General features: G+C 43.2%; 1 protein-coding gene across 3 annotated transcripts in view; it reads right to left on the bottom strand.

Moving 5' to 3' along the window:
- Window positions 1–16,197, bottom strand: part of LOC144104993 (venom metalloproteinase BumaMPs1-like) — a 35,408-nt gene that overhangs the window by 1,421 nt on the left and 17,790 nt on the right. For all 3 annotated transcript variants that reach the window (XM_077638216.1, XM_077638215.1, XM_077638217.1), the window contains 7 exons: window positions 15,717–15,791; window positions 9,573–9,718; window positions 6,725–6,774; window positions 4,904–5,012; window positions 2,959–3,126; window positions 2,743–2,884; window positions 2,424–2,525 (listed from right to left, as the gene is read on the bottom strand). In XM_077638216.1, the coding sequence (XP_077494342.1) occupies window positions 2,424–2,525; window positions 2,743–2,884; window positions 2,959–3,126; window positions 4,904–5,012; window positions 6,725–6,774; window positions 9,573–9,718; window positions 15,717–15,791 (792 nt within the window). The remainder of the gene's footprint in view (window positions 1–2,423; window positions 2,526–2,742; window positions 2,885–2,958; window positions 3,127–4,903; window positions 5,013–6,724; window positions 6,775–9,572; window positions 9,719–15,716; window positions 15,792–16,197) is intronic.

The raw sequence follows: 16,197 nt of genomic DNA, 5'->3' as shown, positions 1-16,197 counted from the left end.
ATATTCTTTCCAAATGCATCCCAGTCCCAACGCGTAAAACATGCAGAATAGCTTGCGGACGGTGAAAAGATATTCGAGCTCAGAATTTTCTCCAGCGTACATCTCAGAAGTGTGTAGATCGCTGAAAAATGACACGGGCAGGTACACTGGCGTCATTTAAGAACTGCCTGAGGACCAGAACTGCACCATATGATGTAGACACATTAGCACGTACGTGTCCATTTCTCACGTCTCGAATGGCTTTCTCGAGAAATTTAAGCAGTAAAGGCAAGGGTGGTCAAACGGGTTAGACGCTAGTTCAGATATGAAAAAAACGCACCTTAAGACACGGACACAGCTCTGTCGTTCAGCGCTGTGTTGTTATATCTTCCTCTCTCCGTGTCTTAAGGTGCGCTTTTTCCAAATAAAGCGGTAACGGGTTTCCACAAAAGGACGAAACTGGGCTTCACTCATATAAGCCTTCAGTTCTTCATGCAGGACACCGCCTTTGCACAGTAATGTAAAATTTTTTATGTTAATGCTTGCGGCCGCTAGCGTCTGTTCAAAAAGGTTTGAACTTCCGCTTTGCAAGAGTCTGTTTTCTAATCGTTCAGTTTTGTGCGCTGTGTGCGCTCAGAAAGATCAGCCAGTCTTCTCTGAACGGCGTTTTTGAAATTTGACCAGAGCGACTAGACTGTGACTGTGCAAAAACCGAATATTTTTTCCGCATTGTCAAAACAAAAATGCCACCGTGTAATGAGAATGTGATCTTAAACCCGATGCCAAGTGTTTGAAGCTTTGCAACACATATCAGGTTGTTTTATAAGAAACTGCATATCTCCAACCAAAAATGTTAACTTTAACCCAACGTTTCGAAGCCGACTCGGCTCCTACATCAGGGGTGACTGAGGGCAGTAGCTAGCGTCTTTTAAGTGTGGGGGGAGTGGGGGGGGGGTGAAAAGAACGACAGCTGTGTCGCGCAAGGCGCGGTGGAGGGCGAGGGGTTTTAGGCTGTTATTCACGCTGGCGCACTGCAGGGAGGTGGTGAATGGCGACTTTTTTTCGTTGCGTTGAAGAGCGAAGTCCCTGGGCATAAGCTGGGGGCAGGTTTCCTTTTGTGCGGTTGATATTGTTCGTAGTGGTTTGGACATATCGAAACCACCCCGAACAATATCAACCGCACATATTTGGACATATCCAAACCACCCCGAACAATATCAACAGCACACATTTGGACATATCCAAACCCCCCCGAACAATATCAGTGCGCCAGCGTGACTAGCCTAAAACCCCTCCCCTTCCACCGCGCCTTGCGTGGCACAGCTGTCGTTCTTATCACCCACCCCCCCCCCCCCCCCTCTCCTCCATGCTTAAAAGAAGCTAGCTACTGCCGTCAGTCACCCCTGATGAAGGAGCCGAGTCGGCTTCGAAACGTTGGGTTAAAGTCAACATTTTTGGTTGGAGATGTGCAGTTTATTATGTCTTCAAACCCAACCAGACAGGTAAATCTGTCAAAATGTTTAGTTTTCATTATATCAGGTTGTGAATTTGACTGGTTTTCAACTTCTCAGGGTGGCTCAAAATTGGGTGTTGAGAAAAATATTTCTACCCATAAAAAGATGATTCTTAACTGTGATCTCAAATAAAAGATTGATATTGCGAATTATATTTTTCATAAGTTTTTTTTAATTTTCGGCAAATATGGGTTCGTACGAACGCATTAGTGAACTGTGTGCATGAGGACAATTGTACTCGCGAAAACTTTTGTCCAGTGTTGTTTTAATTATTAAGCTTACTTTGTCGTGTTAGTCCTCTTCCGCAGGAACCGGATATATTGTAATTCTTTGCAAACTAAGTTAGTTCTTCTAGTCTCTCAGACGAGCTTTCCGTTCTGTTAACTGGACAAGTACCGGTAGTAATACATTGCTGAGAGAATATTTTCGGGTTTAGAAATGAAGCGCGAAACTACCCTGAGAGGGCTACACCGTAAAAAACACGGTTTCAAAGTTGCACGCAATAATGGGGACAAGCTAACGCTTTCAATTTGAAATATTTAATAAGATCCCTGGGGTACTCGGCTATATCTACTCCGTTCTATGCGATACCCAGTGTTGCAGGGGCGTCTTTTGTACCTACAATGCAGCATCTGGTAATAAATTGCCCATCCTTTTTAGCTCTTCAGCTGTGAGCCTAATTTTATTTCTAGCATCTAATAGGTGGGAATAAAAACTACATGGGCTACTGTATTTTAAGCCAGAATGAACGACACATTTATTGTGTGATATCAGTATCGGGAGAAATATATATTCTTCAACCTTGTTGGTAACTTTTGGCAATACCTCCTGCCACATTGCCCGGCCCCAACCAACTTCTGATAGACGTTCACCCCCCTCTCTCTTATAGACAATATCATCGCCAGAAACTGGCAAAAATAATTTACTCACTTTGTCCTTCCCGCATTTAACTCCATCGACAGCAGTTATAATCATGCTGCGGAGGGCCTTGTCAATGTAGCACCTAACTTCACAGCTGCTCATATTATATTCCTAGGGAGAGAAGAAAAATATATCTGCAGAAGAATAAAAATTTCCAAAGAAAAATTTGAATCTTAAGGCAACAAGTGCAAATTAGGCTTAACGGTCATTTGCTTTGAGTCCACACGAGTAGCGAGTTCAACTTTTCATGAGGAACATAGCATCAGAAGCATGCATTCACTCGCGCACTTTTCACTTTCCTGAGGAAAGTGAAACCTAACAAACCCACCATGTCGGCTTCAACGTAGGGATACATGTTGTAGACTTTCTGGCAAAAGGTGTCCAGGTCTGACACCTCGCCTGGAAGCTGGCTCACAGACAGTCCTGTATTTTGGGAACTTTCTTCCCTGAGGCAACGGTAATTAGGGCGGCTGAAATTAAAGCATGACACTTTGCAAACAGTGTAAACAAAGTAGCACCCTGCGAAGAGGTTGGAAGTTCATACTTGTATATGTTCATAACTTCTCTCTGGCAGCAGTCGGAGAAAAAGAACATGTTTGGTTTCACAAACTCGTAGCTCATCATGTATCCATCGTACCACGAGCAGTCCTCGGACCCAATATGTCCTGCCGGCCAAATGCTCGCCCCATCTCCGTCATGCGCGCATCCGAGGCTGCATCCAAACAGAACAAAGTTGAACTGCACTGAGAGTCATTGTCCACGAAATTTACAAACGTAATCAACTGCCATTGCAGAGATTAGTTCAATCATATGATTACTCATAATATAACCTCTTTTTTCTGAAATTTGCCGTATGCACCGCATATGCAAGAGAATTGGAATGCTAGCCAATCATTATAGAGAGAATACACAAATATTTTAGCTCTTATTATGTTTTTTTATATAGCCTCAACGTCATTTTCGAAGTTCCCATATGGTGGGAATGTCATAATCATTATGTGAGTATGCGTTCAACAGATAATTTCTTTATACACACTGTACGTTCTACCTGGCTCCTATATGAGCTATGTAAGAAAACAAAGTGACACAAGTGATTCTTGAGTTGGAACGTTCTCGCGTCTCTATGATCGGAGTAGGTGTTAAACACCGACACTTTGAGAAACAATATTTCGACATTATTTTGAAATGTTCTCAAGTGAAAAGAAAGGTGTGCTTTTTTTAGCTCTGTGTGTATGGTGCGAGGTCCGAATGTATTATCACTGACGTTGTTCTCTAAACATAATCAGTCAGCAGAGCTTGTTTCTTAGCCGTGTAGTGGAGCACAGATGGCACCCATTAAACTCCGTATATGCCTAAAAGAGAATCTTTCTTCATCCGGCAAAGCACGCACTAAACTGGCTGAAAATTCGCAAGCACAAGGCTTGGTTGTCGACTTCTGAAATCGCATTCCTAATTTGCCCAACCTGAACACCCTTGCGCACTCATTGTTCGTGCTGGTAAAAAAATCTATGTATGTGGTCAAAGTTAATTCCATGCCATTCACTGCAGCCAGCTTCAAGTTAATCCCCCATCTTTCACGATTAAGTGCGCCAATAACGTCTGAAATCGATGATACCGGAGAAATTTTTTGTTAAAGGAGTATAGACACCTAAATTTTGGGTGCGTGTTTTTTTGTTTGCATTGATGCGTAAGGCATTATTATGAATGGATTACCAGCTGGCAATCTTCTAGGACCGCTGAAAAATTTAAAATCGCATATTTTTCTCCTCCTCTTTCGGTTTCGGTTTCTGCTGCCGAATGAGGACTGTGAAGTCAACGTGTACTTACAGTTCACGTGAGACGTGAAAAATCTGCAGTATACTCACTCCTTCCTCAACCATTGTCATTTAAACTCTTGAGGAAGGCTGGCTTCAGCACCGCAGCAAATTAAATAGACGAAGCAGCGATTATATGCAAGTTTTTCTATGCCTCACGTGACACAGAAGCACTCTTTGACGTCACAACCATCGTTCGGCTGTTGAAACCAAAACCGAGAAAGCACGACAGAAAAAGAAATCAATTATAAATTATTTAACGGTTGCAGGGAAATATCACATGGTGATTCATGCGTAGTAGATTCTTCCGCATAATTATAAAGAAGAAAACATGCCACCAAAATTAGGTGTTTGTATTCCTTTAAATTTGTACAAACTTATGCTGCAACGAGGATTATATGCCAAGTGTGACAACGCACCTGCCATGTTTAAGAAACCATGAAACATCTTTTTCATGTATTACAAAGGTAGTAATTTAAATCAATTAGTTATTAATGTTTATTTGTTAACCAATCGTGGATAGCAGTGTCTTGAAGAATTCAGCGTTCTGTTTCACAGTTGCACTTATGTCTAATCAAATTACATTATAGAGTTTCTAATGGCGACAAAATTAAAGACATTGGAACGCTAATCCCCGCAAATTAGTATAGCAGGAGTGAATTCTCCTCAGCTCACCTGTGCGCGAGTTCGTGGGCGTACACGTAGACACCGTAGAAGCTCTGAGCTCTCTCTTCTGACATACCCACTTTCCACTTGGTGCACACTCCTCCAAGATAGGCGAATCCTATAAAAGAAATATCTGATGATCCGAACTGTGGAAATTAGGCTTGGCTGTTGACCATCACTAACAATGTAAACAAGCGTAGAAACAATGTGCTTTCTTTCCTCGGTTTATGAAAGAGAATGTCGAGATCGAGTAAAAAACAAATTCCGAGAATGAACCAGAGAGATGCTAGGCTTTTAAAATACACATTAAAGGTCTGAATGCGCAGAACAATAGGTAAGTTGTCATATTAAACAAACTACGCATACAGAAGACCTCACAAAGTATTTCTGCAAACACACACACTAATTCTTTTAAATTTGATGCGCCACGCTGCATGAGCCGCTTTTTCATTCTGTAGCTTATCCGTAGTTCTCCAGTTCTACCTCGGCCGCGGTGGCAATATTTTCTTGGATACGACGTTCAAAAATTAGAGACACCTTACTCCACCCTAAGTGTTTGACGCGTCCACATTAATGATTATTTCCAACTGTCTCTTTAATTATTGCCCATATCTAACTACACGTACTCATTACATATGTAGGCCTACATTAGTAGGCGTACTGGGCCACGTGAGACACCACAAGACACGCAAGGTCTTTCCATAACCAAGTCGGATGAGCGTGCCTCAGCGGCCTAGTGAAGCCTATTTAAATCACAACACAGCGTAATGGGTTTTGTTGCGAACTTACTACCCGAATTTTATTTTCAGCGTAACGTAACTAACTTAATTTACATCCTCTCATGTAATGACATTTCGGCTATCGCCTCTGAGTAAGGATTTTACTGGAGTTTTACTGACTCTCCTTTTGAAGGTACAATTTGACATTAGAACCCTCTCGGCTAATCCTGAATTAGTGTGACGATGCTTACAGCTTTTCCTCCAAACGACCGCTCTGATGCTGCCGCTTTAAAACGCCCGCGTGCAGTGCGATGTCAACGCACGTCAAAAAGGCCCACGTTGTGTGAACGAATCCCAGGTACTCAACTACAACGTCCTGTACCCCAAGTTTCGCTTCGGCCCGATGTACAGGAAAAAACTGAAATGCAGAAAGAGCGTAGTCCAGCGACTTCCACAAAAGACCAGAATAATGTACGGTGGCTTTCAGGCACACTTTAAATATCTACAAACTGAAGCACACATATTTCAAGAATTCAAGAAAGATCCCCAGAAGTTCAGTAAACATGAAAATAAACTTTACAAATTCCTGTAATCCAGTCTTTCTCGCGTTAGAAGCAACATCATTCGTCGTTAAAATAAACTGTCCACATTCAAATCCAAGGTGTTTGGCCTGCATAGTGTTACCTTTCAAGTTCTGTTTCTTAAAATTTAGCTGGCTGGAAATTCAGATAGTGCCCCAAATTTATTAAAAACTCACACCTCGCAAAATCATTACACAGTAGATGTATTGAGGTATCCTATTTACATAATTCAGCATTCTGCAGTAGCCTCTCAGGAGGCTGAGGCGGGTTTGCCAATACAGCAGACATACTCAATAACCGTTCACAAGTTGGAAGAGCCAAAGCATTTGTATGCGTGATAGGCACAAAAAAGAAACATCTGCTGGAAATCTAGTACTCTGTCCTTTAAATATGTATAGTATATTGCTTAAGGAATATTAGGAACAAATGTTTGTATTCTCAAAGCGTTTTTGGACACAGCAAACCTTTCTGGCACCCTTAATCCGAATGCCTATTTAGAAGACAAAGCATACCAAAGAAATCACGCTTACCTCCTGTTCTATGGTGAAGCGTCCCGTCTTTCCACCGCGACATATTTCTTCTGGAAAATGAACTGTCGTTTTAGCCGCACCTTGTAAATTTGTTCAAAATTTGTTTAAGCCCGCACAAACAAATGCTATATTATAGGAGTAGAAATGTTTCACATGCTTCTACGAGGCGTCATGATCGGAGTCTCTCATGCAATATGCTAGACCCAAATAAAAATGCTAATAAATTATGCTGAGGTGCACCATGTGGCAGTGGCAATTTTCCGGTACTTCCATTAACCTGTTTGTGCATATCACATGCACATCAACGTGAACACGGAGTATTTAAAACACGTCAAATGCTGAAATCTTAAAAACTGATTTAAGCTTGCTTCCATTTTTGCACTGGCCCGTATAGAGAGGGAAACACTGCCGATTTTGTTTTCGCAAAGTTAGGAGGTGCCACCTTTAGGAAGCATACAAACCATCCTCTCCAACAGGTAGCGCCAGCGCATTTCAAATCGCAACTGCCTTAGAAGACGCTTCAGCGCGACTGCAAATATAAAAATCATATTCAGTAGGGTGCTTAAAGGCGCTCTGAAACACGTTATAAGGAGAGCACATAACCCGCTCAATAACTTCGTACTCTCTTCATCAACACCTGAGCCAAGTAGTGCACTTCTACACGCAGCAGAGAACCCACAATCGCGCGCGACAGTTGGCGAGCCCTTTCCGGCGACTTTTTCATGCTCGTGCTCTTCTCCGTCGCACACTAGTGCGCCCTTCTGTGCAGAGATGGCTATTGGTTTATATTCTTTCAGGCGTCACGCAGCTACCATGGCGGCCGCCAGTCAGGAGCGTCGCTCCGGTGAGTCAGAAAGTTGACTGTACCCCGGGGAATCGGCGCGTGCCGGCAGAGGCACGCCATTCTTTGAGCATGCAAACAGTGATGAGCGGAGATGGAAAGACGCGCCGTCGCTGAAAGGAACATTTTCAATTCAAATAGCACAACCTCAACAAAACCTATTTAAAAAAAAATTTGCTAGAGCATATTCATGAAGCGCCAGTCATGAACATCCCAGGAATACCGTACTGTTTTTGACAGCCTCCTTAAGAGATCGTTTAAACGTCGCTGAAATCGACGCTTTTTGGCTCAGGACTGGAGAACTCGTCAGGATGCTATCATTTAAGAGCCGGCACATTTTCCTGAGGCGTAGAAACATATGACTTCTATCGTCACGCGTCAGCTACCGTGAAAAAGGCATAGTTGGTCTGGTAACAATTACATGAGCTAATAAATAACTCTTGTAGGGTATGGCAATTATTTCGAAGAGGACGTGCCTGTTTTTCGTTGAATTTTCTTGCCAGTGTTTTCATTTCCTGTAAACTGGTTGCCATAACACAGCCAATAGGGGCCCGCAATTTAGCTACTCTACACTCCGCTCCTGAAGCTCTTCAGACGTTCCTCTACAGTCTTAAAGACTTTCATTGTGCCAATAGTATGATGTTTCTCATTCTGTGAAGCCATAAGTTTTCGTCCAGCCTTTCTCTTTGCAGTTCAATGCAAAAAGATTTTCAAGGAATAAGGTTTCATGGTGTAAAGATAAAACAGGCAGCGGACAGAGTAAGACCTGCCATTTCTTCGAGGGTCAGTAACCTGCAGATACTTTAAATGTCGCAGACTAGTATCCTCAGTATATCGTATTGAATTTCAAACCCATCACGGATCACTTAGCCAGCGAAGCGGTGAGAGACCAATGGTCTTCACGCTGCGGACAAACAGCTAAATTGCTTTCAGTGACTATCTTAATATGACCCTCTGTCAAGCTCCGAAAGCCTCCACGGATTGTTTTTGCACTTAGTTTTCTACCCTTCCGTCCTCCTCAGGGCTAAAAAGACGCAGCGTACATCTGTAAAACACAACATAAGCTTTCATGAGCCGTATGCACTTAGCCAATAGTAGCCCTCATATGTACCTACCTGGCCGTTACTGCATTAAGCCTTTCTCGCGTTTTGTGGTTGACAGCGCTGGCTTTATTTTGTAAAGTTATGACGCTATGGACTGTAATACCTTTCAGTACCATTTTCTCTTAAAAATATAAGCCAACTGGGAAGATAAAATCGTTTACGATAAAAGCCTGTTGTGTATATCTAAGGGTTTCATAAGACTAAGATAGAGGCTTCATGGATGACCAGGGCGGAATACTTGTAGCGCAACACTTAAAACGCCTATTAAATTCCTTTCCTGTCCCTTTTATGTTTGGCGCTACAAATGTATTCCAGCTTGAAAACATGCACTATCCTGGCCTCAGAGAATGCTACTGAAATAAATAGCCAAGTGCTCGTCTAGATAGGAAAAATTAACCTGTTGTTGCTGTACATAGAGTTTAGAAAGCAAGGAAGAGATAAGGAGGTCAGCCATGCAATAAATGTAAAGATTGAACGCAAAGTAAGCGAGGAAAACTAGGGTCTACATCTTTCAATGACGTCATTTACTTCTCCAATAGAGGTGAGCCTAACGGCATATTTTCCATTCAATCAAGAGGCATTCATATTTCGGCTGATAGTCTGATGCAACTGGAAGACGACTTTCCAGACTACAAGCTATAATGAATGCAGCACTTTTGGCTTATGACACTAGTTCTGCCGAAATTGAACACCCTGCTAGTAGCCTGATTTTTTGCAAAAATACGACGGGCGTGCGAAGAAGAGATGAAACACAATGTCAGCTGAACGCTTTTATTTCAGAGCGCTTACCTACATTACATCCCACTGCATTTACTTCCTAGAGTCCGCGTTGCTAAGTGACCAACCTGAAGCAATATAGATATAATTAAAGCTTAGTTGAAAGGCTGCGCATAATTTCACTTGCCCTGTGAGAAGGAATACAATGTCGGCGTCCGCAAAGTACGTATGGTTGAGAACAAATGCGTTGAATTTCTGAACTGTTTCTTCGTAGAGAATATTTTTAGTATGATTATAACCCTCCAGATGGACGATGTAAGGCTCGTCGCTAACCTGGAAGAAAACAAATAGCGACTTTGATTCAAATTATCCGTTACTACCAGCTAAATGAATGCAGCACTTTACAGTGTTGGAGAAAAAATTGTGTTTGGTGTTCCGATTCACTGCGCACTGGTGGAAGTTGCGCATTATAACCAAATCTAAACCACAGTGGGGGAATGGTATTTTCGGACACGGGATGCTCGACGGTCCTGAAGCCAGTCCTGCTGGTTGGTTGTTATTGGCAAAAGTTCTTATTTTCGTCTAAACCTTCTTTTGATGTTTTTTTAATGTTTTGTCAGGGTATATAAACTTCAGCTAATAAAGCAAAAAACGCGACGATTGTGTAGTACCACTCCTATTGTTCCTATGTGCAATCCCTCAGGCAATAACCTAATAATATTATATTGCTTTTTTCCCAAAACGCTTCTGTTTCTTGCAGTTCACCGTCTGCGGTTTGACCGCTCCCCCGTGGTGGATATGCGCCATATTTTCGTGAGACCAACCAACCATCTTTTAGCCAGCAAAAATAATCTGTTCGCGCCGCCCCGGGTTCCAAACGCACTTTCGGCCACAAAGTATTAGATTTTAGTTTTTTTTTTTCAGGTCAAGCAGGCTTCCAAAATACAGACACAGCTCAGAGATTTCCAAGATTGCGCGCGTGAACGGCAGCCTACAGGGAGCGAACTTTCACAGCGAACATCGGACGGCTGGTACCAATACGGCAGGACGCCATGGCACCGTAGCCGTGCTGCATTCATACGGCGAAGAACAGGCGGCTGCCGATAGAGCGCTACCGCCGTGATTTATGTTTTTCTGGCAATGGCGTCATTCTATATACTCTGTAAAAAGCTGAAAAAGAAAGCTTTTCAATGCCATTAAATAGGACGAATTATTTTTTGTCACCTCTTTCAGACCAAAAACATTAGCCTGTTTGCACCTCCCACTCTCTCTGACGTGAAACGACGCGTACGGGCGAAGCCTATCATCTTGAAAAATTCCGAAGTAATCTGAAGACCTGGCACTTGATATCGCAAAAACTTTGAGGTGCGGGCATCTTCAGACAAAGCAGAGGCTTCATGCGCTTTTCATTTGTCGTGTAGTCTCGTTTGTAGTTACTTGCAGCGCTACCAAAGCTGCCATGAGCGCAGAGGCAACGTTCTGACGCTGTGGAGTGTAGTGCCAGCATAAAATAGACATTAGGGCCTTTTGGATAGCGTGTTTTAAAGCGTGAACGCTCTAAGCGGTATTTCTTAGCTTTGATGTACGCTATTTCCCGAGCTTAGCGTGCGTGATTATTGCGTGCTCTAAATCATACTTCCAGAATAGCGGTGCCATTGGATTCATGACCCCTCGCCTCGGACGAAATTCGTCTATGTTACTGCCACTTTCAATACGCTCACTGGTCATAAATGGGGCATAGAGCTTTTGCTTCGCCTCATCTCGCCTATAACGAAACATACGAGCGATATGCTTGTTTTATATTTATTCAGAGAGGCGATTCTGCGGCTTGTGCTCCTGATGAGCAGCTTCGGTTTGTTCAGAAAATCACTTCTCATTGTAACAACCAGCTAAAGCCGCTATGCCGAATATCCTTGCTATACAAGAACTGCAGATTGGGCTTGTTGGTGGTGATACATAATGATGATTAAACAGCGCAAACACACACAGACCAGGAAAAAGGCGAGGCACGCAAACCGGCGCCTAACCACCATTATGTATCTTTGCTAATTGAATTGCATATGCTGAACTGAGAGCAAATTTGACGAATGGCCTAACTACCCGCAAAAAAACTTCCGTTTATCCTATACGTGAGCGTGCATACGCTTTTAGTACGCAGAAAGCGTCGATTCATGCACTTCTTAACCATATCTCTGTATGCCGCGAGCAAACGAGATGCAGACGACTAGGCGGAGGAACACGTTGAATGTGCAGCTCTCATTGGCTGAGGAAGTAGTGGTTTGGTAGCGCTGCCATTTAATTCTAGGATGGAGTGTAACGGCAACGACCAGCTAGGGGTGAAGAAAGAGACCATGCTTCAATGGGAGTTTCGTGCATTTTTTCTTCAATAGAATGCATATCAACATTCCGTTAATAACTCTGTGCTCGTGCATGAGTTTTTCTTCTGTATCATTGCTGTTACATGAGTTCTTTGAAAGTATCATGGTCCGAGAAACGCACTTCAAAATTTTGATACGTATTATATCCCCCCTGCAGTAATGCCTTTTTTGGCGCTGCGGAGGTTTTTAAATAAATATTTGGGCGTGCATGTTTTTTTTAGGCACCGCGGAGTGGGTCAGTCAGCGATCGGGGAAATTCGAAGAGGAAGGGATATATCGCCGGTAGAAATTTATGATGTTCGGAACTGTTGAATATTCCGGTAGGGAGTTTGGGTGAAAAGAACCTCGATTGCGAATGCAGTGTCATAATACATTGAAAAATGACGCAGTGACTTAGGACCCTGATGATTTCTTCTACAAACATGCAATTTTGGGCTTCAACCGTGCTCTTCGAGGCCCTCGAGGAGGAGTTGGTCGCCCTCGTCCGGTTTAGTGCTCGATACCCAGATATTGTCACGTGGTGGTGACTGCTATCCGGAGAGCGGAAAGACAGCGAAGATGGCTTCTAAACAAAACTTTTATTTGGATGGACTTGCGCCCACAATGAACTGAATGAAGCACTCGGGGTGGCGTAGCGACAAGCGTGTTCAGCGGTCGTCGAACAGTATGTCCCCTGCTGCGGCAGTGCTCAATTTGATGCTGACAGCGAACTTTCGAGATATTGTATGCAAAGTACCTAGAAAATTCTGGAACGAGGTTTAATCGGCTCCGCCTGGCTGCGATCAATCTAGATAATTCTGATCGCGTCTTCACTGCAGAAAGTGATAAAGCGGCGTGGCGGCAGATTTTTAGAAGGAAAGAACACTACAAAGGATGGCGGCAATATATTCCAAATACAGGAACAAAAAGCCTAGTTCCGAAATGACCTTGTATATAACACACGAGATTGTTTCTGCCATTTTTTTCGACCAGCGCGTTTTTCGACCAAACGGTGTTGCTTGAAACATCGAAATCAAATCTGCAACCTTTCGTCCCACTGAATTTTCAAGGAGTACATTCTGATTCACTGCACGGCATCAGCTAACCTGGCATCCGCGACAACGAGCGATTCATCACTGAGCGCTTCCTTTAAGACTAGGATAAGGCTTATGTTCTGAGCTCGGCGCAAATGCGCCAGAATTGAACGTCCGTGAAGCTCATTTGCCACAGCCGGACGGCTCGTCAAAGATTTCGACGCCCTGAACACCGTTGCGAACATACCCACGAGGACCCACTAGGGCCCTTGGCCCAGTTTTAAGGCTTCACATAAATGTTCACGTGCGTAGAAAGATACTACCGGTAGCCACAAGCAAATCCTGTCACGAATATCCCCGTTGAAGCCGTGGAACAAGAACCTACGGTGAGGAGAGTTTCGCGCACTGGGTGTCCACTGTGGCCGAAAAGTTATCCTGGAAAGCAATTCCGCGGGACTGTTTTCTGCACCCTTTCAAGGACACCAGAGTCACGCCTATAACACACTACGGCAAAAAACGTGTCAAGAAGCCGCAGGGTGGACCGACTGCAGCGAAAGGAGGCCAGAGTTCAGCTCCCTGCAGAACTCGAGCTGTATCATTAGGAACAAAGGGTCTCTTTGTGCTCTCAGTTCTGCGCTTGATCTTAAAAGAGGACCGAGGCTTCAGCGCAGCAGAAATGCTCCACTCTTGGGCGGTCAGACTCGTCAGAGAACTTTTCGATGAAGAGAAAAACACCAAGCCAACATCTGGATATCCCATTGAGAGCCCGTAAACTTGCTGCAGCAGCTACAGCCGACCTTCCGACACGCCTTCTTAAAAATATTAGGGTTTCAACTTTTAGCAATCGACACTGCAACGACAGTGGTTGTGCACCGCCACGCAGTTAAGCCTCAGTGACAGCGGCATATGAGCGCCAATATCGGGTCTTGAAGCCATTTCTCCGCACTCTAGGGAGGGTCCTTCTGGCCTGTTTCCTGCCTGAAATAATGTAGCTATTGATAGATTTTTCGTGCTATTAACGAAAACTAAAAAAAAAAGCACGCGCCTGTCATGGCCGGCTCACTGGACCATACATTACCGGGAAGGTCCATCTCTTCCTTCCTATGACTCTTTTTGGTTGCGTTTTCCTTTTTATAAATAACGTCAGTCTGTCTTGACCTCCGCTGCTAGCACGTATCGTCTTTCTTTCGTTCCTCGGCCGCACGTAGATCGCGCTACCAGCCCAAGTTCCAAACTTAAGTTCTGTGCTTTCGCGGCTTCACATCGATGGAGGTAAAGTGTGGCCAGCCAAGTGCTGCGCCGCGTCAGGGTACTATTTTATTCATCGCTTTCTCACAGCACTTCTTCTGGTATACACCTGGAGTATGTTATTTACCGCTAATAGTATGGTATTTAGCGCTAATTTCATTTCGTATTAACAAATCATTGTATCTTTTTCTTTATTGTGATAACTACTACTTTTTTCTCTTGGCCACCACACGAAGAGTTTTAGCACTTTGAAGAAGTTGGAATCTGGCTCAGGAAGTGAATCTGTAGCTATCACTTGGTTTTCAAAGCATTCGACTTTTAGAGAATTGAATTGGTTACTTAAATCCTGCAACAATATTGCATGTTGTGCCCAATAAATATGAATACAACCATATTCGAGCAGACACCTTACCCCTACATCTTCACTGTTCTCAAGAAAAGTTGCCCCCATGAAGGTTTTGTTTTTTTTAATACACAAAGACGATCGCATATATTGCAGGCTAGTAACGTATTTACGAAAAGCAAAATTTAATTTACTGAATTTAATGACGATCGAAATAGCCTTGAAAACGCAGCTAAACCTCATTCTTCCTTACCTTGAAATTTGTGTTAGCTTAAGCTACTGTATGTATTTCGAAACAAACGTTGCACTCTGCACGTTAAAGATGCATATTTGATTTTGGCTGAGGTGGTTTAACGTCCCAAAGCGACTCAGGCTGTGAGGGACGCCGTAGTGAAGGGCTCCGGAAATTTCGACCGCCAGCTGTTTATTAACGTGCACTGACATCGCAGAGTACACGAGTAACATTCGCCTCCATCGAAATGCGACCGTCGCCGCTAGGTTCGAACCCCCGTCTTTCGGGTAAGCAGCCGAGCTCCGTAATCACTGAGCCACCGCGGCGGATCAAAATAAGCAGAGGGATGAAATATGAAGTGAAACCTGTAAACAAGGAAGTATGAGTTATGAACAGCTTATTATAGTAAGTAATAAACGGTTGTTATCCACTGACTACGTAGCTCGTTTCAAATGCGGTCTTCTCTATCACAACCATAACGGCCTTCAGCAAACTTTCTGCCCTCTAGTAAACATGCAATTCACTTTATGAAATCGTACGTCTTATAATAGTTACTGATCTGGAGCCTCAGGTAGCAATACACTTGTGAGGTGTGAAAACGTTTAAAAAAGGAAATTTTCAATGACTAAAACAAATAATTGGAAATAATTGGCAGTTCTTATTCCTTGACTGCGTTGATCTCGCTCGCGTATAATAAAATGCAGCATTAGGAGATCAGTATATTCTAAGTATGTAAAAGAGAGAGTAAGAAAGCATATCTTTGAATTCCCAAATATAACGAACTACAATGAGCAAAATTAGGCAAGGAAGTGTGGCGGGGCACAAGTAACTCCCGACAGAATCAAAACGGCCTTGCAAAATAATCACTTTTTCTTCTTGCCACTATTGTCTACCTTTTCATACCGCAAATTTCAAGGCCAAATTGTTCTTTTTAACCTTTTAAAGATAGACATGGTAGAACAGTCACTCATGGCACAGCATGTATAATAACAATTGTTTATACACACGCTAAGTAGCATCTTGGTTTCTTCTCTTCACGCTGCTCATGCTTCCTAAATTTCTCATAGTAGCACTTTGCCGTAAGTCCGAAATATAGTTCATGAAGAAGTTCACTTACATCTTTAGTTACGGTGATTCCGACGATCCGTAACTGCACTCTGGGCTGGACCATGCTGCGGAACCGAAGGTTAGCCTGGCACATGACATAGAAGCAACACCTGAACACTGTTAGTCAGGTAACGCAATGACAATTGAAATTTCACCACTGATCAGTGCAAAGATTCTCGTCATAGTGGTCTTACGCTAGTGCGATAGCTGCTTTACAGCTCTCTTCAAGAAAATGGAGTGTGAAGTGCCCTTTAACGACATGTTTTTGAAGGTAGAGCACCTTTTCTTCGTTTCAGATACCTAAGCATAAACGGTAATTATATCATACATGAATATCTTTTCTATGCTTTACTCCTGAAAACTAAGAGAAACTTTGGCTGAGTGAACTGTAGAAAGTGATCGACTCATAAGCTCCAGAAATATTAGCAAACATTTGCATCATTTTTGTTGTAGATCTGCATTGCCGATACAGAGGCTGTTGTTCAGTATTT

The sequence above is a fragment of the Amblyomma americanum genome, chromosome 9 (assembly GCF_052857255.1).
Source record: "Amblyomma americanum isolate KBUSLIRL-KWMA chromosome 9, ASM5285725v1, whole genome shotgun sequence".
In the NCBI taxonomy this organism is placed as follows: domain Eukaryota; kingdom Metazoa; phylum Arthropoda; class Arachnida; order Ixodida; family Ixodidae; genus Amblyomma; species Amblyomma americanum.
This window is presented reverse-complemented; position numbering and strand designations above follow the sequence as displayed.